The 24,323-nt window shown below is 38.0% G+C and overlaps 2 protein-coding genes across 14 annotated transcripts; one reads left to right on the top strand and one right to left on the bottom strand.

Moving 5' to 3' along the window:
- Positions 1-39: 39 nt before the first annotated feature.
- si:ch211-222e20.4 lies at positions 40-19,501 on the bottom strand. 12 transcript variants are annotated; one of them, XM_087270925.1, is made up of 8 exons: positions 19,420-19,501; positions 17,234-19,043; positions 3,153-3,215; positions 2,659-2,805; positions 2,090-2,413; positions 1,747-2,010; positions 1,466-1,549; positions 40-1,140 (listed from the first exon to the last, which is right to left on the bottom strand). In XM_087270925.1, exons 4-7 carry the CDS (start codon positions 2,720-2,722, stop codon positions 1,488-1,490), a joined length of 714 nt encoding a protein of 237 aa, XP_087127051.1. In that variant the 5' UTR covers positions 2,723-2,805; positions 3,153-3,215; positions 17,234-19,043; positions 19,420-19,501; the 3' UTR covers positions 40-1,140; positions 1,466-1,487. The 12 variants fall into 12 exon arrangements, with proteins under 12 accessions (XP_087127051.1, XP_087127057.1, XP_087127052.1 ...); XM_087270931.1 differs by having other exon boundaries at positions 2,303-2,413; XM_087270926.1 differs by having other exon boundaries at positions 18,425-19,043.
- Positions 19,502-20,133: 632 nt separating this feature from the next.
- Positions 20,134-23,039, top strand: LOC141376392 (uncharacterized). 2 transcript variants are annotated; one of them, XM_087270919.1, is made up of 6 exons: positions 20,213-20,365; positions 20,504-21,212; positions 21,535-21,580; positions 21,699-22,037; positions 22,180-22,389; positions 22,505-23,039. In XM_087270919.1, the coding sequence occupies exons 2-6, from the start codon at positions 21,183-21,185 to the stop codon at positions 22,585-22,587; spliced, it is 708 nt and encodes a 235-aa protein (XP_087127045.1). In that variant the 5' UTR covers positions 20,213-20,365; positions 20,504-21,182; the 3' UTR covers positions 22,588-23,039. The 2 variants fall into 2 exon arrangements, with proteins under 2 accessions (XP_087127044.1, XP_087127045.1); XM_087270918.1 differs by having other exon boundaries at positions 20,134-21,212; positions 22,111-22,389.
- The last annotated feature ends 1,284 nt before the right edge of the window (positions 23,040-24,323 follow it).

Below are 24,323 nucleotides of genomic sequence, written 5' to 3'. Positions count from 1 at the left end.
AAATAGCAACTTAAAGCATCAGAGTAGATGGGACAGTAATGGTTGAACAGTAGTTTACCATTTATTGTTATGGTACCTGTAACGAGTACATAAAGTAAATTACTGTAAAGTAAATCAAAAGTAAATTACTGTTTTTACACTACACAATTTCATACAAATCCTACTTATTTTACTGTAAAATACAGTTTTCTTTTATTACAGCAAAACAATGGCTATTTTACAATCATTTACTGCATAATTTACAGTAAAGGTCAACAGTGCTTTAAGGACAAACTGTAAAAATGAAGCACATTAAGTTTTTGATGTAAACATTACCTACCTAAAACATTTTATTAACCTATTGTATTAGCTGTAACCTCACAAAGAGTAATGCAAGTAGACACATCACAGTATGTCAAATGATCTTACTGCAATAATTGTATTTTGATAGTATCAAAGTAACCTTCAAAACAGGGTTACTTTAACATGTATTTTAACAGTAAAAGTGATAACAACAACAAAATCTAAATCTTTCATTGTGCATACACTAAATTTTTAAAAAGATTTTAAGCAAAGTTAAATAAAGTACAAAAGTGAACTTTACAGTAAGGTCTCATCATTTAACACCATAAACAGTGAGAAACAGCTACATTTGTCAAAGAAATTATGTTAATGTTAATTAAAAAAAAAATACCACTGAACTTTTTTGGTATTAAGCATCAACTAAGAAATGAACATCACAGTTATTAAAAGCTGACTAACAAATGGAAACTTACTATGAAGTGTGTACATGATGACAGAACTTTTATTTTAGGATGCTTGTAAGGAACCATGAAGCTTTCATTTTATTCTAAAGTTTCTCATCTGTGAAACAACAAATCCTCATAATTTAATGATACTCATTACATATAACAGAAGTTATTTATGATCACTGAGTAGATTTTAACAGCAAAGTCAATGAAAATCAATGTAATTCTTTGGAAATGACTCAACACAAAACAGCCAATTTTAAAGAAATTATAGTCTAAAGGGTCATAGTAAAATTTAAAGTAGTAAGTTAAAAGTATTTTGCTAAAGGACAAAGAGGGATCTTATTGTGTTGTGTGTCCTCTCTTCCTTCTTCCGGTGTTGATGGTTCAGGATGGCAGGTCTGAGTTTTGTCTGCAGAATGACAGATTTGTCAGTGACTTAGAGACATTAAATTACCACGCTTTTGTACAATGTTGAAAGAATGTGAATGGTTTATGGATGAATTTTACGTTTAAATCAAATTAAAATGATAGTTCAACTGCTATTTTTTTTAAATATCTTGTGTTCAACAAAAGAAATAAACTCATAATGGTGTAAAACCCCATGAGGGAGAGTAAATGATGCTGGAGTACAGATCTTAGAGGAACTATAATATTATTATTTTATATTAAATTATAATATAATATAATATAATAAATTATTAATTTGGTAAAGTAGATATCTGTGGAGAACTTACATTGTAAAATGCAGAACAATATTTAGATGAAACTGATGAAGATGCTCATCAACGTCACAAAAACAGCTGGAAAATCCTGGTATCCTGGGAAAGACGGACCACAGATGGGAAATAGGTTACCCTCATGGAATGTTTGATTTATACTTTTTTTAAATTAAATAATTTAGATTTTATTAATAAACAAATAACATCTAAAAATCAATTGAACCATTTCAGTGAACTGATTAATAATGAAATTTTGCTACTAAAGTGATTCAGTATATGTTTTTCAATTGACTCACCTCTGTTAGCATTTTCTGATCTGCTGAATTTGATGCTTTTTTGGGTTTGGGTTCCTGAGTAGTTGACGTGACAGGTGATTGTGTCTCCTCCACTCCAGTCAGGTTTGCACAGCTGCAGTTCACTATTATCAGCATTAAATGTGGACACATGTGGTAACATCTGACCTCCTCGACTCCAGGTGAAATTGGCCAGATCAGAGTCCAGAGAGCAGAGCAGATGAACACAGCTGTCATTAGTGCTGTTCAGTGGCTTCAGGGACAGACCTGGACATTAGATTCATCAAAGTAAGATGATATTCAACATACAGACAATTCAGAATCACTTTATGAACAGCAAAATCACCTGTGACTCGGAGAATCACAGATGAGCTTTCTTCCACTGACGGAGGTGGAATTACTCTTGTTGTTTTACAGCTGTATTTACCAGAGTCACCAGGCTGAACATTTTTTATCTCTAATCTAATAGGCTTACTGGTTAATGTAAAATGAGGAAAGCAATCTTTTAAGGGGTGTACAGAGTTATTATCAGTGATCCATGCACAAATAGAACTGTTACTGTGTGTATTTATGGTCCACTCTACTGTAACTTGTTGACTCTCTACAGGAGGTAAATGGCAGGGCAGATGGACAGTCGCTCCTTCCACTGCTTTGATAACTTTCTCCGCATCTGTGGATTGACAAATTTCAATGTTACAAACACCAGGATGCTCCCTTCAGACAATTCAAAACATACATCACACTTTTTTGTAAAATACATCACAGAAAACCAACCAGACATAAAATGAATAAGCCTCTCACCGGGACCTTTGTTTATTATTAGTTGTTATTTGTAATGTACATCATGACATCACATGCAGCTTCTTTGCTTTAACTAAAAGAGCACAGTAAACTCAAAAAAATGAAGTATATTACCTGTATTTGGAAGATGAATAAAAGTCCAAAACAAAAGATAGTCTGTAATCCGTTTCAAAACCATGTTGATGTGCTCAGGGTCTGTGACTGTTTTGCACACGTACGCTCAAGTTCCTGTCACTTCCTATCCATGTGACCACCCACAATCTAGATCAGAGATGGCCAAAATAAGGGGAAAAATTATTTTGCTAAGCTGAAATTAAATCTTTTAATAAAATGTTTTAAGTGAAACAGACTTTTCTTAAATGAATATAACGTATATAACTTTATATATCATAGATATCAGTGAGCTAATGAAAGTAAAGACTAGTGTATTCAGCATTGATTCCACTGTTATGTGATTGCTTTGGGTTTTATTGTAATGAGTTATAATTGTAAAAATAAACTGCATTATTTAATACAATTTAAAGTAATCTATTCTATTTATTTTTAAATATGAAAAAAGCTAGAGATTATCTATCTAACTTTAATGTAATATAGTTTGGTATATTTACCTTTGACCCACAGTTCTCAATGATTTTTGGCACTTCATACGAAAAAGTTTGGGCTCCCCGGATCTAGATCATCAGAAAAGATAAGCTAAAAAAATCCTTTCATTGATCAAACTGTTAATGATTCATTGACAGAGCACCGTGTTTACAGACATTTTCTGTGAAATCAACTTTCTGATTTAGTGCATTTGTTGCTGTACATTTGATGGCACATGAAATGAAAATAAAAAGGACTGATGGAAACAGCAATTACTTTAAAATATGGACAAGTTCACTGTAAAAGAAATAAAATAAAATTCTGGCCAAATGTAGTGAAGTCCAACTACATTCAAGATTTTAGCTGGCTGAGGCGGCCAAATATGGATCTGATTTCGGTTAGAAAATCAAGAGTGGAGAAGAGATTCTTTCTGATGAGCATTTATTTTCTGTCCTGAATATGCAGCTGAGGTATGCACTGGAGATATTGCAAAGAATGTGTGTGTGGTCTACAAAAGGAAATAAAGAGAAATAATTTACCAAAAATATTCATCTAACATTTGTGTCTTATACTAACACTCTGAGAAATATTAACTAACACAATACAAGATATACATGACAAAGTCTGTATTTCCGCCTGTTATAGCAATGAAATGAACTGTAATACAACAGTAAACTAAATAACAGGGCACTATAAATCGTTACGTAAACAAACACTCGCCGCATTCGCACTTCGCATTAGTGTGGAGGGCAATGACTCAGCAAATTAGATCTGCAAATTACGGCCGAAATTAATGGGAAAACGATCGTCATAAACACTGAAAGTGACCAATAACATGCATGACATATAATAATCAGAATCAAACATGTATATGTACTCACTTCTATAACATAAACGCACTTGCAGAGCATAACCTGCAGCATAAACAGTGAATGGCATTCAGTCCGTACTGGTGTGCGTCATGTAAAAATGTCCGCGCGGGAAACAATTACTAACTTAGGTTCCTAGGACAGGCTTTCTGACACAGCCGCCCCCAATTATCTGTCTGGATAATTGTACATTTTAAGAAAGTTTGTCTGCGGTGTCAGAAACATTATCCTCTAAGTGTGGAAGTAGAATTAAGCGCACAACTGGACGAGTGTAAGTTTTTTCCTTAACTTTAACTCTAACGGTACGAATTTTACCGTCAGCTCCAGGTAACGTTTCAGACACTGTTCCTACAGGCCATAAAGCACGTGGGAGTTGTGGATCAACAATAAGAACTACTTGGCCCACGGTAAGTTCCTTGCCATCCTTCCTCCACTTCTGGCGATCCTGTAGACTTGGGAGATGATGGCGGATGAAGGCAGTCCAGAAATTATCAGCCAACACCTGGCTATGTCTCCATCTGCGTCTGCGGAGCAAGTTGTTGGAGTCATACAGAACTTGAGGAAGTGAGGCATCACGTCAGCCCATAAGGAGCAGGTTGGGAGTCACTGGATCCAAGTCTGTGACGTCAAAGGATATGTAGCCAAGTGGCTTGGAATTCAGAATGCCTTTCACCTCCACTAACAGGGTTTGCAATACTGCCTCTGGCACTGACTGCTCTCGCAGGATGACACGTAAAGCGGACTTCACTGATTTGACCTCACACTCCCAGGTTCCCCCGAAATGAGGAGCACTTGCTGGGTTAAAGCGAAATCGAATCCTTTGCTCCGCAAGCTGCTCCTGAAGCTTTGGTGCCATGGCATTGAAGGTCTCTCGTAATCCTCGATCCCCTCCAATGAAATTAGTGCCATTGTCACATAGCAATTCCATGGGCTTGCCTCGTCTTGCGATGAAGCGACGCAGAGAAAGCAGAAATGCATCAGTGTCTAGTTGTTCCAGTAGATCTAGATTCACAGACCTGGATGTCATACATTTATAGAGGACTCCCCACCTCTTCACTTGGCGACGACCAACTTTAACCGTTAAGGGGCCAAAGCAATCTACCCCTGTAGAGTAGAACGGGGGTTTGTAAAGTTGCAGTCTGCTGGATGGAAGATCAGTCATTTGGGGTGTCTGAGGTTTAGCACTCCAGAACTGACAGTCTCTACATGTGTGCTGATGTTTCCGAATTGCTTCTCTGCCTCTCAATACCCAATACTGGCGGCGCAGTTCAGCTAGGACCCGTTCGTCCTGAGTCCTGAGTCGCTGATCTGTCTCCTTAATTAACAGCTTGGTGACAGGGTGGCCAGGATCCAACACAATTAGGTGGATAGCATCCAATTCTAGGCTGTCAGCCAGACGTAATCTTCCACCTACTCTGATGATACCTGTGGCTTCATCAAACTCGGGGGCAAGAGAGATCAAACGACTGTCAGAAGGTAGAGATTGGGCAGTCTTCAGAGCCTTGACCTCGTATGGGAACGAGTCACTTTGAGCCTGTGCCAGGAGGAGTTTCTCAGCTTCAATATAGTCAGCTGCGTCACTAGAGAAGTTATCATCAGCAGTAGCCGCCCCGTGCAGGGACCTAACAGTGGCCTAACCAAGTTCTTGCCATGTAGAGAACTGAGTTGGGTCTGGGAGTGAAGAATTATTCACTGAAATAGTACCAACGAAGGCAGCTTTCTTTAATTCACTGAGTTCTGGTTCTACAACTAGCTTGGGAATGGATGGCCATTGGTCAACAGATTTAAGGAGAAAGGATGGTCCTGAATTCCATTGGTGAGGGCCTGTTAGTTCCGCTTAAGTTAGACCTCTTGTGATATGGTCAGCCGGGTTGTTGGCCGAATCAACATACCTCCATTCAGCTGTCTCAGTGAGAGTCTGTATTTCAGCTACACGTCCGCCAACAAACACCTTGTAGCAGCAAGACTCTGCGATCAACCAGTACAGCACAGTTGTTGAGTCAGACCAGAGAGTTACTGAATCGATGGGAAGAGTTACCTCATTTTGTATTACTTGGGCTAATTGGGCGTCGGTCAGTGCTGCACTTAGCTCCAAACGAGGCATGGATAGGCATTTTCTGGGAGCCACTCTCGATCGGGCCAAGACAAAGGTGACGGCAACATGTCCAAAATCATCAGAAGTACGTAAATAAGCCACTGACCCATACTCTCTTTCAGATGCGTCACAAAAGATGTGTAGCTCTCGAGTGACAGAAGGATTATCAGGCCAGACTGATGTGTATAGTCGAAGGAACTGCAACTGAAGGAGTGTTGGAATTTCTCCTACCCAGGTTAACCACTTATTCCGCAGCTGTGCAGGCTCAATCAGATCATCCCAGCCCAAGTTTTGCTTCCAAAGGTCCTAAATAAGGACTTTAGCCCTTGTAGTGAACGGGATAATAAATCCTTAAGGATCATACTAACTGGCCAACGTCTTGTACATGTTCCTCATAGTAGGCTCCAATGGCTCTGTAGATCGTAAATTGTAACCCAGAGAATCATTGAGACAATTTCACCATAGGCCAAGAGTGGGTTCTTGCAGGTCTGCGCTAGCTTTGGTTAACAATCTTTCACTGTTGGTAGACAGGGCCTCCACGGGAAGATGCTGGATCGCAGATGGTACATTACAGGCCCGTTGTCTTAAATCAAAGCCTCCCTCAGCCAGCAACTGACGCAGTCCATCCACAACGTCCTTAGCTTCATTGGCTGTTGGTGTGCTGTAGAGATAGTTATCAACATAAAAGAAATTCTCCACTATGTTAACTAACTTAGGCAGGTCACCTTTGTGTCCTTGTGCATGGTGTTGGAGGGCAAAGATGGCCAACATGGACTACAGGTAGTCCCGAATGGAAGTGCTTGCCGTTCGTATATATCAGGCTCTCTATCCCTGCACATGTCCCTCCATAGGAAACGAAGCACCTGTTTGTCTTAGGGCAGCAGGCGTACCTGGTGTAACATGCCTTTTATGTCCCCGCTTACAGCAACAGCGTGCTGCCGGAATTTCAGGAGGACTCCCAATAACGATGGTCCCAAAGTTGGTCCAGGCAGTAGCTGACTGTTCAATGACTGTCCTTGATGTTGAAAGGAACAGTTAAAGACAATACGGTCTTTGTTGTTGTGATGTACTACATGATGCGGAATATACCAAGACTCGATACTCTTGTTGGCTTCCTCCGCAGTATCTTGGCAACATATCCAGCTGCCTCCAACTTCTGGATCTCAGTGCAGTATGCTTTAGCCCTCTCCGGATCCCGTGACAGCCTGCGCTCTGTGCTGCGTAAACTGGGTAGAACTGCATCCTTTTCTGCGTGGAGCAAACTCACAGGTGTCCGTCTCAGCAGGGGTGTAGCGTAGCGTTGAACACCATCCACATTTACTCTGATGGTAGAATCCTGAAGAATGGTGTAAGCTTCCTTATCTTGCTTAGACCTGGTGATCATTTTCTCATTGTATGGAAGGGTGTCAACTTGCCAGAGTCTTTTTACATAATGGATAAGTTTATCACAAGCTGGACCTGTCATGATGTTAAGACATTGCTGCTTTCCTCGTGAGGACTGCATAGGACTCATCGGGCCTTGGAGGCACCATCCGAGTTGCGTGCAGACCGTAACGGGCCCCCCAACTGGGCCTTCGCAGACGGGCTGGATGGGTGTCAGGAGGTGAGGATTGTCAGATCCAATAAGGAGCAGTGGCTTTACCCTGTCCACATGAGGCAGTGGCAGATCCTTCAAGTGTCGATAGGCATTCTGGAGTGCAGTAACTGGGTAGTTGTGCTCTGCCAGGCACAAACCAGTTGCAGTGAATGCGTTGCGTATAGCAAACTTTACCATGGGCTTTGTGACAGAGGACACTTCAAAAGAGATTGACCGCCCTTCAAGCTCTGTGTGGCACTGTTGAATTGTCTGTAGGGGAAGCAATTCAGTGGTCCCGGTTAACTTGAGCTGCCATACTGCTGGCTGTAATACAATTGTCCTCTCTGACCCGTCGTCAAGGACTGCATGAGTTTTCATAGTGCGGTGGCCATGGTGGAGAAGGACTTTAACTACTTTCAACATAACTTTTGGTGAACGGTGAGGTCTGTTGAGGTAAAGCCTGGTGGATGGCATGCTCACCATAAGTACAGCCTTGGACGTGTCATTAATAGTGTTATGTAGAACTGTGAGGTGAAGTTCTTTGCAGACCTTACATGGGCGCTTAAGGTTACAGGTCTCTACTGCATGTGTCCTGCCACATCTCCAGCAACGGTTTCCCTCTTTAATCCAAGTAACAATTTGATCTGAGGTCAACTTCTTGAACTGGTCACAAGAGTTGAGGTAATGGTCCCTGTTGTCACAATGGGGGCAGTATGGTTTCAGCTTTGTATTAGGTTTCTGGGCTGCAAATCCAGTGGGAGGGTGTGCCCCTCTCATTGGCCAAGAGTACTGGTGTTGCCCACTCCTTTGGGCGAGTAGGCATTGTGACCCTACCATGAGGCTTGGATAATTCACTCTGGAACAAAGTTGTGGCTCGATTGGAGATGTGTTTTGCTTAAGATTTGATCTCTAACCATGTGGCTAGATCAGGAAGTGTGTAGGTCCTATCTGTACCTGTTTGGAGAATCCCCCTGCTTAGGCAGTATTCAACAAAACCATCACGATAGGCAGATGGCAGTTTACTTAACAGGCGATCGACATGAGAGCCACACATGAGCTCGTAACCATTCTGGCCCTCAAGTGTCCTTAGCATGCCCACCAACGACTAAACAGATAAGGCAAAGTTGTCGAAAGCATCCGCATCACCCATTCTGATTGGTGGTGTGCTCATCATTACACCCAATTCTGACTGGACAAGCTGTCGTGGCTGGCCATACTTGTCTTGGAGAGCCTGTAGTGCAGCAGAATAAGGACGAGGATGATACATGTAGGCTTTGGCCAGCTGCTGAGCACTGGGATGTTTTAAGTGGCTTATTAAGACATGGTACTTGTATTGCTCACTGAGATGGTTGTGATTAGTCAACAAATTGTGCAATGTTAATTTTAGCATGGCAAAGTCACTCTCGTTACCGCTTTCAAACACTGGTAACTTAGGCTGTGGGATGCCGCAGGCCGATGCAAACAGTAGCTCTGTACCCATACAGATGTTACTACTTCAATGTGTTCCTTGTACCGCCATTCATGCCGCGGCGACGGCGGTGCTTGATGCGCCAGCAGCATTTGACCGCTGGGTGGCACTTTAACCACAGATATTCAGCTTTGCCTTTTCACAATGCTAAACAGACTGTTCTGTAGGCGTAGCTTACTGTATGTGATGTGATGTGTTCAATTAAAATATAATTTTAATTTAGTTTTTCTGGTAATAGACATGCTCTTACACTATACTATGCTGTAGAAAAGATACATGGTGAGAAGTCAAAAAGCTAATATAAGAATTAAGTTATTAGCCTTCAGTGCCCGATTAAATTGCGTTGGGGTGAAAATAATGTTTTGATTTCTTTGACTATCATGGCAATGTTATAATCTCAAATCTTAAACGTGCGCATATGAAAAACAGCAAAATAATATAGATTATCCTGCCGATAGAGCACATCACCTCACAGTTGTGAACTTGCGATCACCTCAACTTACATTTAATTTTTTTTTTACCTGGTTTATTGTAAACTTATTAAGTGCAAAGAGGATTCGTTTTGGAAAATAGAATTGAAGAAATGAAAGACAACTAAAATGAAAGCACAAACATTCAGTACAAATAATTAGTCTTAAATAAATAAATAAATAAATAAATAAATAAAGCAGTCTTTTAGTCTAAATATAGAGAGATGTAGTGTTTGCTATTTTGATAGAACTAAGACTAGACATGTTCATTTATATTTTTAATTTACGTTTTTATTTACATTTTCGTTGTTGATTATATTTACGATCTCATTTTATGTTTCAATTATAGTACATAATAATAAACGAATAATGAAAATAAATGAATAATGAAAATATTACATAAATTAAGTCTGGCAGGTTTATTTTTAATAATTTAGTTTCAGTTCCGTTTTTTTTGTTTCAAAACGACAATGTTCTGCTTTAAAGTATAACTGTTGTTTTGTTTTGTTTTTTTACTTAATGGCTCAGTATGTTTTGTATTTTATTTTCATATTCAGTCACCTTGCATATGCGTGTGAAATATAATGCTGCATAACCGCGGAAAAAGAAGAAAAAACTGTCAGTTAAAGCTAATTAATCAAAATAAGCTATATTAAAATACAGCATTTATGTTAATACAGGCAGAGTGTGAACAAACGGCTAAGATATGTGCTTGCCTTGTCCCGCAAGTTTATTTTTAATAATTTAGTTTCAGTACTATTAATTTTTTTCTCAAAACGTCAATAGCACCTTCAATAATCTAAACATTAAAGATGGACCGCAAGATGTGTTGAGTGGCTATATGTGAAGAACAATGGCAAAGCTAAGTGTGATTATTGTAATAAACTAATAAGTTATAAAGCAGAGTCCCGACCAACAGGACTGACTAAGCATATGCGGTTGGCTCATTCTTCACGAATATAGAATTAAAATTATGGCGCGTTAGGTTCATTGTGCATCCTGCAGGTGCAACCAACAAGGGTTGTGCATTTGAGTTTAACTTTTTGAGCGTTATAAGCAGCTCGTTGTTAGTTTTTATTTAAATATATCGAGCCGAAACTAAGCAGCGCATTCTCTCCGCCTCCTCGTTTATAACCAGCGGGACACGCCACTGAAGCAGTGGAGGACACTCCGTCGTTCATAATCTTTGCTGATGTGTCGGAGTCGAAAGAATATATCAAAGAGGAATGTTCTTTTGACAGTCCCGATATGTTCAATCTTTTTTTCCCTGTCATTTCTCTTCAGCAAATTATATTTTTAAAGCTGCTTGATTCTTTTAAAACCGAAAGCAGAGCCCGTCAATTGGTGTTTTTTCATAAGATACTCCTCTATCAAGGTTTTATTTTATGAGTATTCTTTAATGTGCTTTTTAATAGTTTTATTTTATTCAAAGCAGCACCTAAAAGCGAATTTATCCTCAAAACGTGGCATGAGAGCGATGCATGTCATGTGTCGCATATTGCCTTTTTTTCTGATCTTTTTGCATAAAGGTTTTAATCAAAAGACAGGTAATTTAATTACTTTCGATGTGCTAAAATATTTGTTAAATAAATGTTATTTCAAAAAAAGCATATGCAATGTGCTCTGACAGGTAAAATCCGATTCTTTCTCCCTTTCAAGTTCAAAGCAAATTTGAATGCCAAAGGATTTTAGATATGCATATACAAGACTATGTAGTATATTAACATCAACAAATTAATAAAATAAGTAGCAAATGAGAAATAAATGACAGACAAGTTGAACAGACATTATCTCTAATTATCAGAATTGCAAGATTAAAACAGCTGAATATAGGCCTAAATAATCTAGAAAGCAACTACTGCGCGCTGATATTTCTTCTTCTTTTTTTCGGAATAACGAACAATTTCAACCGCGGGGAGATACCGACAGCTTGATTTGCAGTATTTTCTAACATGTTAGAAGCGGGCAGCGGACATCAGCTAGCCGTAAAGGGGCCGCACAAAAAAAAACATGGCTGCCGGTGGAGAAGCGGCTGTGCCCTCAGCAGCTGATTGAGACGGAGCTGCATATCCCGAGTGCACTAAATACTCCGAGATCCGGGAGAAATTCTACCCGATAATCCAACACATACAAAACAACTTTGAGTCCCTGTCGAACAGAACCCATCTTACTGGGGGAGTGTGTGTGCTGCTGTGTGTTCACCCAACAATACCCGCTCCTGTCTCCAACACACAAATACTGGAACTCTTTATGTGGACTTACTTTCGATAATAGGCTACTATTATTACCTTTATCCTGTTTAATGTTATCAAAAATCTATTTTTATTTTTATTATTATATTTTAATTTTTTATTCTATTTTTATTTTTATTAATCATTTTTTTATTAGCCTATATGTTATTTTCATATTTGTTTGCACTACTGCCCTTTTTGCACTGTCTTGTTTGTGAGACGCGCACTGCTTTGGCAAAACGAATGTACAGTTACTTGTCATGCCAATAAAGCACCTCAAATGTGAAAATAGCCTAGGCAACAAATAACAAATAGTAGTGTAATAATAACAAAAAATGCCCTTTTCATTTTCATACAATAGGCCTATGTGTGGGTTTTGACAATATGTGTTTAATTAAGCTATAAAGATCAGATGAAATGCATAGTGAAATATGAAATAAATGTCTCTTTTGCTGAAAATTTAATTAATCTATATATTTATTATTTTAAAAATCAACTCATTTTTGCCCAGAGAAAGAGGCGCGCGGCACTAGCGGACATGGGGTGCTTTTCCAAAAAAAGACGTACAGTAACTTGCAGCTGAACTATGCACAGTTTGGGGATACAATGAAAAGCCGATTTTCACTATTGACCCTGTTTTTATTCATTGACGGCTTCCCAACGCCGCTTTTCTGTTGCGCGAAAAAAAGCTGCTGCAAATAAGCAAATTTATGACAAAACAATTTTAATAGTTTCATAGTAGTAGCTGGTGTGCTTCATCTGCGTGATTCTGATTTGACATTCTTCCGCTAAACTTGCACTGTGTTGATGTGTAAATGAACTATGTGTTGATGTGTTAATGGGCTATGATCTTTGCTATTGAGTTCTCTTTGCAACTTTCAATTTCGAGGTGGGGGAAGTGGGAAGAGGCAATTCAAATGTACCATCTCTAAAAAAAAGGCCGCTTACGCGGCATTTGTGTTTATTATTACCTTATTTTTATTTTATTATTATTAATTTATTCATTCATTCTTCATTCATTTTCTTTTCGGTTTAGTCCCTTTATTAGTCTGTGATCGCCACAGCGGAATGAACCGTCAACTTATCCAGCATATGTTTTACGCAGTGACCGAGCAAAAAGAGCGCTCTCTTCACAGCTCTGTGGATGCTGCTAGCGGCTTCTTTCTTTTTGTTATTTATTTTGCAGATAATACACCATATGAATACAACAGAAAGACATAACACTTTACAAATTACCTTTTGTAGACTCAAAACAAGTGTCATATCTTGATAAGCCTAAGCCACATTGAAATATAATTTAAAGAATTACATTATCGGATATAATAAAATCGCATTAAATAAATAAACCAATATAAAACAAGCAAAAGCAAGCTATAACAGTTTAGGTAGGCCTATACATAAATAAAACCGTTAAAGCCAAATCAAACTTTTATTTTACAAGATATTTTCTTTTAAAAGATTTTAGATATTTTCTAAAAACAATAAACACCAGAGAAGGTTTAGAATTTATAAAGTATTTGGATATGATGATAATAATCAAATCGTGCAAACAGCATTTTTGGGAACACGTTTCAGGTCTCTCCAGTGCATTTGGGCTGAATGTTTGACTGTGTCTAAATGAGGATGTTATAAAATACATTTTCTACCGAGTTATTAACGGATGCACAATGTCAACAGGGCTGGGTTTGCGTTACGCGCTGCGAGCAATATAGGCCGACAGTGGAAATGCGACATGACTTCGGTCTCGATGCCCATTAACACCTGAAAGACAAGCTTTTGGTTATGAGATGGGGGAAGGGGTATGTCTCCACCCTCAAGTGTTTTCCACAAACATGGTTACACAAAATCCAAAACTCCCGAGGACGGATGGCGTAACCGTAGCAAAACCTATGCGTTTTAAAACCAAACCGCAAATGGGGCCTTATGAAAATGTTTCTATGCACAGCAACTTCTGGACTGAACTATACTTGTTATTTAAAATATCTCTATTACGCTCTAGCATTCGCCAAAACGAATTTGTACATACAAACACCGAACATAGCCTAGCTGAATAGGGTGTTGCCTGCTGAGCCATGACAGCAGCAGACAATTCCGCACGACCATAAAGCCTTCACCCGACAGTTATTTTCTAATATTCACAACGCGAGCCACAACAATAGACATGCCATGCCCATCATCCTTACAGACAACTTCGCTTTAAACTGTATTAAGGTCCCATTTACACTGCACAGCAGTTTTATATAAAACGTTAATGATACATATAACAGGCTACATTTTGATGGTGAAATAACCTTTTAAACGATGGCTTTTTATTTCAGTATTCAAACATTAAATAACGAATGCATCAAGTGAAATAACGAATATGCAAAAACACATGTATATAAATATAAAGGACTATTATAATTAGCAAAATGCTGCTCTATAGACAAATACTGCTTGACATTTTAGAAAATGTTTTGCGTATACCCAGTACCGAGAACAAACAAACAAAAGCACATGGCTTGTTAATCAATTTAATCAAGCTCTAGCCATGAATAAAATAATAGACTATTTTATTATTTTAATATTTTAGACGACGGGTTAGTAATTATATTATAAATGGTTATGTTCAGATCAATGAAATAATAACTTTAATAATTCTGCTTTGCATTTTTCTATGCATTACTAACATCACTAAACCATACATTTGTTTTATAAGTTAACCAAATATTTGCAGAGATTCAGCGGTTTTTTTTTTCTGACGCGTCAAATTCAAATACAAAACATACTGAGCCATTAAGTAAAAAAACAAAACAAAACAACAGTTATAGCTACTTTAAAGGAGAACATTGACGTTTTGAAAAAAAAAAACTGAACTGAAACTAAAGTATTAAAAAAACAAACCTGCTAGACTTAATTTATGTCCTGCGGCAAAAATATTTTTATTATAATCTGCTTAAAATAGGTCAAATTATTTTATTTTTTTCTGCTTTTGATGAAGCTGCATTCAACTTAAGCTCAATGTCGGCAATGTCTTTAAATAAATAATATATCTAGGCCTATTTTCATTATTCATTAATTTTCATTATTCGTTTATTATTATCTATAATTGTTGAGACATAAAATGAGATAGTAAACTATAATCAACAACGAAAATGTAAGTAAAAACAGAAATAAAAACATAAATGAAAATGTCTTGTCTTAGTCCTGTCAAAATAGCAAACACTGAACATCTCTCTATATTTAGGTTAAAAGACTGCTTTATTTATTTATTTATTTATTTATTTATTTATTTAAGACTACTTATTTGTACTGAATGTTTATGCTTTCATTTTAGTTGCAAAAAGATCAGAAATTGATCTCGCACGCGCAGGGAAAAAAGGCAATTATGCCACACATGACTTGCATCGCTCTCATGCCAAGTTTTGAGGATAAATTCGCATTTAGATGCTGCTTGAAATAAAATAAAACTATCAAAAAGCACATTAAAAACTTTAATAAAAAAATTAAAACATTCATAAAGGAGTATCTTATGGAAAAACACTATGGGCCCTGCTTTCGGTTTTAAAAGAATCAAGCAGCTTTAAAAAATATCTAATTTGCTGAAGAGAAATGACACGAAAAAAAAAATAAAATAAAAAGATTAAACATATCGGGACTGTTAAAAGAAAATTCCTCTTTGATATATTCTTTCGACTCCGATACATCAGCTAAGATTATGAATGACGGAGTGTCTCTCCTGCTTCAGCAGCGTGTCCCGCTGGTTAAACGATGAGGCGGAGAGAATGCGCTGCTTAGTGAACCTAACGCGCCATTATTTTAATTCTATATTCGTGAAGAATGAGCCAACCGCATATGCTTAGTCCTGTTGGTCGGGACTCTGCTTTATAACTTAGTTTATTACAATAATCACACTTAGCTTTGCCATCGTTCTTCACATGTTGCCACTCGGCACATCTTGCGCTCCATCTTTAAACAAATGTTTACATTATTGAGGTGCTCTCCGGCGGCGAAGTTTCTGGCAGAGTAGCGAGTGAAAAAATGTGCTTGCAGAAATTGGAATCAAAATTTAAATTATATATAACAAGCATCGTATTCTTTCTAATCCTCGCCCAGTTTTAATACAAGTTGTTTTTATATTTGTGGCTGTGAAGTTTATTAAGAATATATATATATAGCCTACTTTATTTTTTTATACTTTAAGTGATCTGCTTGAGGTAGGTCACGTTTATCAATGGTAAGTTTTAGCCTAAGTTTACATCAATAACATAATGTGTATTGTCCTTTACCATACAAAAAAAAAAACAAGAAAAAAAAAACATTATTATACATAGTTGCCTGTAGCCTAAAGGCCGCAAATGCATTAAAAGGCAAGCGCATATCTTAGCCTTGAGTTTGTTCACACTCTGCCTGTATTAACATAAATGTTGTATTTTAATATAGCTTATTTTGATGAATTAGCTCTAACCTTCGACAGTTTTTTCTTCTTTTTCCGCGGTTATGCGGCATTATATTTCACACACATTTGCAAGGTGACTGAATATGAAGTTAAAATACAAAACATACTGAGCCATAAGTAAAAAAAAAACAAAAAAACAAAACAACAGTTATAGCTACTTTAAAGGAGAACATTGACGTTTTGAAAAAAAAATGAACAGAACTGAAACTAAATTATTAAAAATAAACCTGCAAGACTTAATTTATGTCCTGCGGCAAAAATAATTTTATTATACTTTTAGTGATCTGCTTAAGGTAGGTCAATTTATTTTTCTCAGTGTTTCACGTACTGTACGGCAATGTCTTTAAATAAATAATTTATTTAGGCCTATTTTCATTATTCATTTATTTTCATTATTCGTTTATTATTCGTTTATGTACAATTGTTGAGACATTAATAAGATAGTAAAATATAATCAACAACGAAAATGGAAATAAAAACAGAAATAAAACATAAATGAAAATGTCTTGTCTTAGTCCTATCAAAATAGCAAACACTGAACATCTTTCTATATTTAGGCTGCTTTATTTATTTATTTATTTATTTATTTATTTATTTATTTATTTATTTATTTAAGACTACTTATTTGTACTAAATGTTTGTGCTTTCATTTTAGTTGTCTTTTACTTCTTCAATTCTATTTTCCAAAACGAATCCTCTTTGCACTTAAAAAGTTTACAATAAAGCGTGTTAACAAATTTTAAATGATTAATGAAGGAATTATAATGCTTTGACTTATTGTTTAATATCATTTACAAGCACAGTAGCTGTATGATCTATTTCTGTCCGTTCGCATCCCGTCCCTTTGCGCCCCCTGGCGGCTCATTCACAAACTGCGGTCATACACTAAAAACAGAGCGGCACCTATTTCAAACGGCGGCGGTACCAGCCTCGGCGTTAATAGCCACTTTGAACTCTCACCTACTGTATGTGCAGGGTGACTGTTGTGCATGAATGGTGGTGGCTGCACATAGCTAAGGCTGGTAGGTTGCAAAACTGGTGGCGGGTGGCTGGTGATTGGAGGCTGTAACAGACGTGCATGTGCTGTCACTGGAGGTATTACAGTTTGTGGTACAGTATATGACGTAGGCAGCTGCGGGGTGGCTGTGGTAGGCGGTGGTGGCATAGACTGCATGCTTGTATGTAAGGGAAGTGCAGAAGTGGACATGACTGGAGCTCTTAAATGTGGTTTGGATATCACATTTGTTGCAGATAACACAGTTCGAACTGGCATAGTTATAGGGGCAGTCGGCGATGAGCCTCCTTGTGGCACTGCAGTAAATGGTGCACCTTTAAGGCTGATTTATACTTCTGCGTCAAACCCCGGCGTATGCTACGGCGCTGATGCATAGCCCTTCGCTGTGGCCGTCACTGACGTGCACCTCTCAAAAATTGTAACCACACGTCGCAACGACACGTAGTGCAAGCTCTGTGATTGGTCAGCTTGGTAGTGCTGACAAGTCTGGACGGGACCGAGAGCCGCGCGATTGGCGCGAGCGATAGTTTACAAGTGTGGAGTTCCGTGAAGGAGCTCCGGATGGAAAGTTTTGTTTTGTGTTTACCTCATAGTTAAAGTTGTTGCATGTCCGCCGGTTCCTGCCTCAAAATGAGCGAGTTTGAGTCACTTGTACAACCAGGAAGTGTTCAGGAAAAGCAAAACAGAAGCGAAGAAACTCGACACAGAGGAACATTTACACCTCACTGCCAACTAGCGTTTCGGAATTGTTAATGCAGACCAACAGAGACAGCGCGCAGAAGTATAAATGCACAGCTACGCGCGTTGCCCGCGCCGTAAGTTACGCCGGTCACTTGACGCAGAAGTATAAACCAGGCTTTAGACTCAGCTGTCAATTGCAGAGGTCTAAATGATGGCTGAGACACCCAGGAGTCATCACAAATACCCTGCTCTGCATGACAAGTCTGTATTGTTGATGTCACAGCAGGTGACTGAGTAGCGGGCTGCTGGAAAGAGGATGAGAGATGAGATGAACTCATGGTTTGATCAACACATACAGGCTGAGATAGAGACAAATGGTTGCCGGGTGAGCTTGTATGGACAGGAGTGGTCGAACCAGAGTCTTTAACGAGCATAGAGGACACAAGCTTAGCTACCTCAAGCTCAGTTTCTGCTTGTTGCAGCTTACGCTGTCTTTCTAGCTGCTTTAATAAGGTTTCGTTTGCTCTGAGAGCTTCCTCTTGAACTTGCTGGGCTTCTTTAGCTTGTGCCTGTAGCCGCTGGTATTCTACATCAGCCAATGAGTCCTCTGCAACCTGCTGACGAAGACTGTCTAACTGCCTTTGTTTAATGTTCTCCTCCAATATAGCAGTCTGAACGCTGGAGAGCTCAGGTGGAAGATAAACGCCTGTGGAGGTGACAGATTGCCTACTTGTCCTGGAGTGAGAGCTTATACCGCTATGATTATTCTCAAGCTGCTTCTTGCCTTACTGGGACAGTGGGAAGAAGCTTTTGGAGGAGGGTCATTAGTGGGTCGATAGCCAACCTCATAATCGTCCAGGTGAGAAGGGAGATTAGTCTTACGGCGTGGTCTGTCCATTGTCTCTGATGCGTCATCATTTGCTGGATCCATATTGGTGTATTATTGCTCTCATCCGGCTCGAAGGACCATAAAATGTATTGGAGAAGAGATTCTTTCTGATGAGCATTTATTTTCTGTCCTGAATATGCAGCTGAGGTATGCACTGGAGATATTGCAAAAAATGTGTGTGTGGTCTACAAAAGGAAATACAGAGAAATAATTTACCAAAAATATTCATCTAACATTTGTGTCTTATTGTACTAACACACTGAGAAATATTAACTAACACAATACAAGATATACATGACAAAGTCTGTATTTCCGCCTGCTACAGCAATGAAATGAACTGTAATACAACAGTAAACTAAATAACAGGGCACTATAAATCGTTACGTAAACAAACACTCGCCGCATTCGCACTTCGCATTAGTGTGGAGGGCGATGACTCAGCAAATTAGATCGGCAAATTACGGCCGAAATTAACGGGAAAACGATCGTCATAAACACTGAAAGTGACCAATAACATGCATGACATATAATAATTAGAATCAAACATGTATATGTACTCACTTGTATAACATAAACGCACTTGCAGAGCATAACCTGCAGCATAAACGGTGAATGGCATTCAGTCCGTACCGGTGTGCGTCATGTAAAAATGTCCGTGCGGGAAACAATTACTAACTTAGGTTCCTAGGACAGGCTTTCTGACACCAAACTTAAAATTTTCTAGTGATTGGTCACATCTAAATTTTTTAATTTGCTTAAATGAAATTCGGCAAACTGTTTTTTCAATTGAGTAACAGTCTGTTGCATGAAGTAATGAGTCAACTGAAAAACCATAAAGTTTGCCCAATCTTAGTATTGGCCCAATTAAATATTTTTAATTGTTGTAGCATGCTTTTTTGGTTCCACCCAATTTAAAAATGTATATTGGTAAACTAACATTGCTAAACCAACTTTACTGAATTGTTTATTCCCCATTGTCTCAAAAAAAAAAAATCTTAATAAAACAAAATATTTCCCAGAGATGGGTTGCGGCTGGAAGGGCATCTGCTGCATAAAAACGTGCTGGATGAGTTGGCGGTTCATTCCGCTGTGGTGACCCCAGATTAATAAAGGGACTAAGCCAACAAGAAAATGAATGAATGAATAAATGAATGAATGAATAAATGAATTTACAAAATAAGCATACAGTAAACACGGCCACATTTTTCATCTGTTCTTATTAAACAGATGATATTGTAAAAATTCTTTAAAATAACAAATAAACTGAATGTGACCATTCCACAAATGGTCATCTGAACTCATAAAATCACATTTTAATGGTTAAACAATTTCATTAATATTATACATAACATAGGACTCCCGAGGCAGCTGATGGGTACCGACAGGCCAAGCCTGCTGTAGCTGGGGCGGTTGCAGATGCAAAAACTCTTGAAGGAGTTCGGGGAGACAATGAAGGAAGACTATTGGTCGCCCCCAAAGAGATTCTGGCAAGCTGTCCAGTGCCTCGGTAAGGGAAAGCATGTCCACACTGAGACTGTTTAAAGCAAAAAAGGGGAGCTGTTTACTTCTACTAGGGGTGTTGTCGGACGCTGGAAGGAATACTTTAAGGATCCCCTTAACCCCACTGACATGTTTTTCCATTAAGGAAGCAGAGACTGGGGATGCAGGGGTACACTCCACCATAACCCAAGCTGAGGTCACTGAGGTAGTTTGCAAGCTCCGCAGTGGCAAAGCAGCGGGGGTTGATGAGATTCATCCTGTGTATCTTAGGCCTCTGGATATTGTGGGGCTGTCTTGGCTGACACGCCTCTACAATATCGCATGGAAGTCGGGGACAGAGCCTCTGGACTGGACAGCTGGGGTGGTGGTTCCCATATCCAATAAGGGGGACTGGAGATTGTGCTCCAACTATCGGGGGATCACACTCCTCAGCCTCCCTGTATAGTCTATAGATCTCATGGAAGATTTAATTGATATATACATCATTACACTAGTTTAGAAATCCTGGTTGAATAGACTGATTGAATATAATAAACATTCCTCTACTTGTGAGTCTATTAGGGGTTGGAATAGCAAAAAAACTGTCTTGGATTTAATATTATGGAATTAACTTTTCTTTTTAATTTAGTTTAAATTGTACAACCACTGACTGCAGCACATGAGTCTGTCATCTATGAGTCTGAATGTTTCTGTCAACATGGTACTGAATGAATACAGAACTGTATGTGATTTTCATTGTCTACAACTCCTACATTTTACTTTACTTAAAGAGGAAATGAGCACCTCGACTTCATTCAGTTTCATAGCATAAGACAAAGCAGGACATGCGCACGCTTTCACTTGAAAGACGAATGGTGAGTGTTTCTCTTGTTACTTTTAAGATATTTAAGAACTATGATAGTACAATACAATAAGTAAAGTCTTGTTTGTTAACTGTATTTAATGCTTTAATGAAAAATAAATTATCAATATAACCATATATATATATATATATATATATATATATATATATATATATATATATATATATATATATATATATATATATATATAATTCAACTTGCAAGTTTGTTTAATAATTCTTAATTATTACACTGTATATATTTGAACAAAAGTTATCGTCACATTTTTCTTTGTCTTTTTTCTTTGTGTTTAACTGATGTTTATTTTTGGCAGTATTTCTTTTTAATCTGTTGTTGGATGCTCCTGTCTTCAGCTTATGGTAATGTTAAATGTTCAATATCTGAGAAACATTTATGAATAATGCATATAATTAATTATTTAAAAGTGTAATTCACAATTTGTAACAAATTCAACTTGTCACTTCTCTTGTTTTTTAGATTTTGCCAATGCGGCAATGATTCGCTCTACAACCTTATTTGTCAATTATGGGCAGTCGGCAAGAATCAACTGCAACTACAGCCGAACAGATGAGACAGAATTTATGGCAGTGACTATTCAGACATTAAATCATACTCTCTGTTCACTTCGCTTTAATGGGAGTTCATGGAAACAACAGAACTGCAGAGATCACGTCAAGTTTAACTGGACTCCAGAGACTGAGGAAATCTCATTTGAGCTCTTAAATCTTCAGGATAAAGACACATACACCTGTACAGTGATGAGGACTATACCACCACCACACATGGATCTGGGAATAACACAAGTCCAAGTTATTGGTAAATAATTAAGTTGCCATCAGAAATTTAAATTTCTTATTGAACTGTTTTTGAAAGCTTCTACTATTTGCAGTGCGTCCCGTCTTGTCTCTGTCCTGTGAGAAGATGCCTGACGGATCTTCTATGATTCTGTGCTCTGTAGGATTTCACAATGATTCACTTGAACTGTTGTGGATCAGAGATGGAGAATTCTTCAACAGCTCACACTCAAATAAATCATTCAGTCATGAATCATACCTTATACTGCCGCCACAAATCAACAACACAGTCTACTTCTGCTGGGTAAACCACTCATCCTTAGACAAACCGCTCATCGCCAATTTATCAAGCTCTGCCTGCTATGAAAATGAGGGTAAGTTTGGAGATTTTCTGCATATTTATTTTATTTTTAAAAACATGTATTGTATGACATAATGTAATTTTAGTATAATGTGGTTCATAATAGGCCTCTAATATTTCTCTTTTAGGTTGTGATTTAATGGTGACTGTAGCAGTGGCATTTGTCATCTCTGCGGTGTTGACTGTAATTTTGGTCACTATAGTTGTGTAAACATTGGTAAGTCTTAAATGTGTGCACTCTGCCCTAGTCCGTCTATATTTATTTTCATTCTTAAACTAGCGTGCTGTTGTAACAGTCTATTGCTGTTTCTCAACTTCTAAGAATGCAAAAAGTTTCTTCGGTTTGTCAGAGATCAAAACCTATTTAATTACTTTCCTATATAAAGATATGAGAGTGTCACTGTCCATATTCAGACATCACTTGTACAAAAGAGTACCTTGTGAAATTGTTTGATACTAATATATCTTTGTGGTATATGAACCCTTTAGGCACATGTTTAATAAGGTTATACCTTAGCTCTTGTACCTTTATTTCTCAGAGTGTACTGTTCTGTATTTGTGTAAATGAGAATGTAAAAAGTGAATATATGCTTTGTGATGTTATGATTCTTTTTAATGTCAATGGCCCGCAAATCTCTTGATTAAAATGATCTCAAACAAAAAGACAAATGTACATTTTTGTAGGATATCATTGACTGTTGCACTCATGTCTATAGAGTTTTGCTAGGCAAGTGAAGGGGATTATTAGGTTAAGCAATGTGATTTTAAAAGAAGGCCGCACAGCAAACCGGATCTCCTCTTCTTTTGTAATATGCCTCATGGTGCTGTTTTATGTGAGATGTATGCTAAGAAATACAGAGCATACACAGATTGTTATTCCCATGTGGGAAATGCTGATATCAAAAGGTTTTGATTTGAAAACTCCAATAGTTTCTTAATGCAGCTTTGATTAGACTCAGACCCAATGCACTCAATGGAGATTGTGACGTCACTGTGATGGGTAGGGTTAGGGGTGGGGTTAGGTGTGCTCATTAAAAGCATTGCATGCAGCTCAGCTTGCAACTGCACCAGGTCAGCACCCAGAACCCCTATCAATATATATTTCCGCTCACATTTCCTGTGACTGAAATGCTTATCAATCTATACTGACTGTTGCATTGGACTTGTTGGTGAGGTCCTAAAACACACAAACAAATTAAAGCATTTACAGCATTCTGATTGAAGTAAGAACACATTAGCACATTACACCATGTCTTAACTACAAGCAACGTGACAAGATTTCATTTGGCTCTCTGCACCAAACGTGACATGACATGACAGAAACGTTTACATACAAGCCATTCATTTCAATATAAGCCCAGTGACTGGTTTGCACTAAGTCACTGACTTTTATTTTCAAATCGTTTGGTAGTTTTTTTTCAATCTGATACAACGATCGGCTGCTGCTTTCAGCATTGCAATAACTGTCACATTAAGAGTACACCAGTGTAAAGGTTGTGGGTTAGCTATAGCCTCAACACACCAAACACACAAAAACAGCACTTCCTCTATTTTATTAATGTTAATGAATAAATAGCTTCCCATAAGTATGAGTAAATGTGCAGCTGAAAAGGTCTAAAGTAATTTGTCGTAAACTTTGAGTACACGCATTATCATTGCATGTCTACCGGTGGTAGCTTTTGATGCCATAACCTACTTCAATTTTACAGCCTCCCCCACAGTGTGGTTGAAATAGTTCAGTTGCCCAGTCTGTGCATGAAGATGTATGAAGATCTAAAGAGGTATTGTAGAAAGAAGTGTACAGGATATTCTGCTTAACCATTCTTTAAAGCACTCCTATACATCTGTTGTACCCTTTAACAAAAATGATGTTTGTTAAATTTGCTAAATAATTAACTACAGAGTTTTACATATTAAGTTTTACACTTAAAAAGCTGTTTAAAAAGT

This window comes from Danio rerio, chromosome 10 (genome assembly GCF_052040795.2).
Source record: "Danio rerio strain M-AB ecotype USA chromosome 10, GRCz13ab, whole genome shotgun sequence".
NCBI lineage: Eukaryota > Metazoa > Chordata > Actinopteri > Cypriniformes > Danionidae > Danio > Danio rerio.
This window is presented reverse-complemented; position numbering and strand designations above follow the sequence as displayed.

Bases quoted from the DNA above. Each gene is read 5' to 3' on its own strand.
- si:ch211-222e20.4 (XM_087270925.1), bottom strand. From the start codon at position 2,722: ATGGTTTTGAAACGGATTACAGACTATCTTTTGTTTTGGACTTTTATT. The intron at 2,414-2,658 runs GTAATATACTTC...GTCAATCCACAG, and splicing joins TATTCATCTTCCAAATACAG to ATGCGGAGAAAGTTATCAAA. The intron at 2,011-2,089 runs GTGATTTTGCTG...TCTAATGTCCAG, and splicing joins TGTGATTCTCCGAGTCACAG to GTCTGTCCCTGAAGCCACTG.
- LOC141376392 (XM_087270918.1), top strand. From the start codon at position 21,183: ATGCGCACGCTTTCACTTGAAAGACGAATG. The intron at 21,213-21,534 runs GTGAGTGTTTCT...TATTTTTGGCAG, and splicing joins TTTCACTTGAAAGACGAATG to TATTTCTTTTTAATCTGTTG. The intron at 21,581-21,698 runs GTAATGTTAAAT...CTTGTTTTTTAG, and splicing joins GCTCCTGTCTTCAGCTTATG to ATTTTGCCAATGCGGCAATG.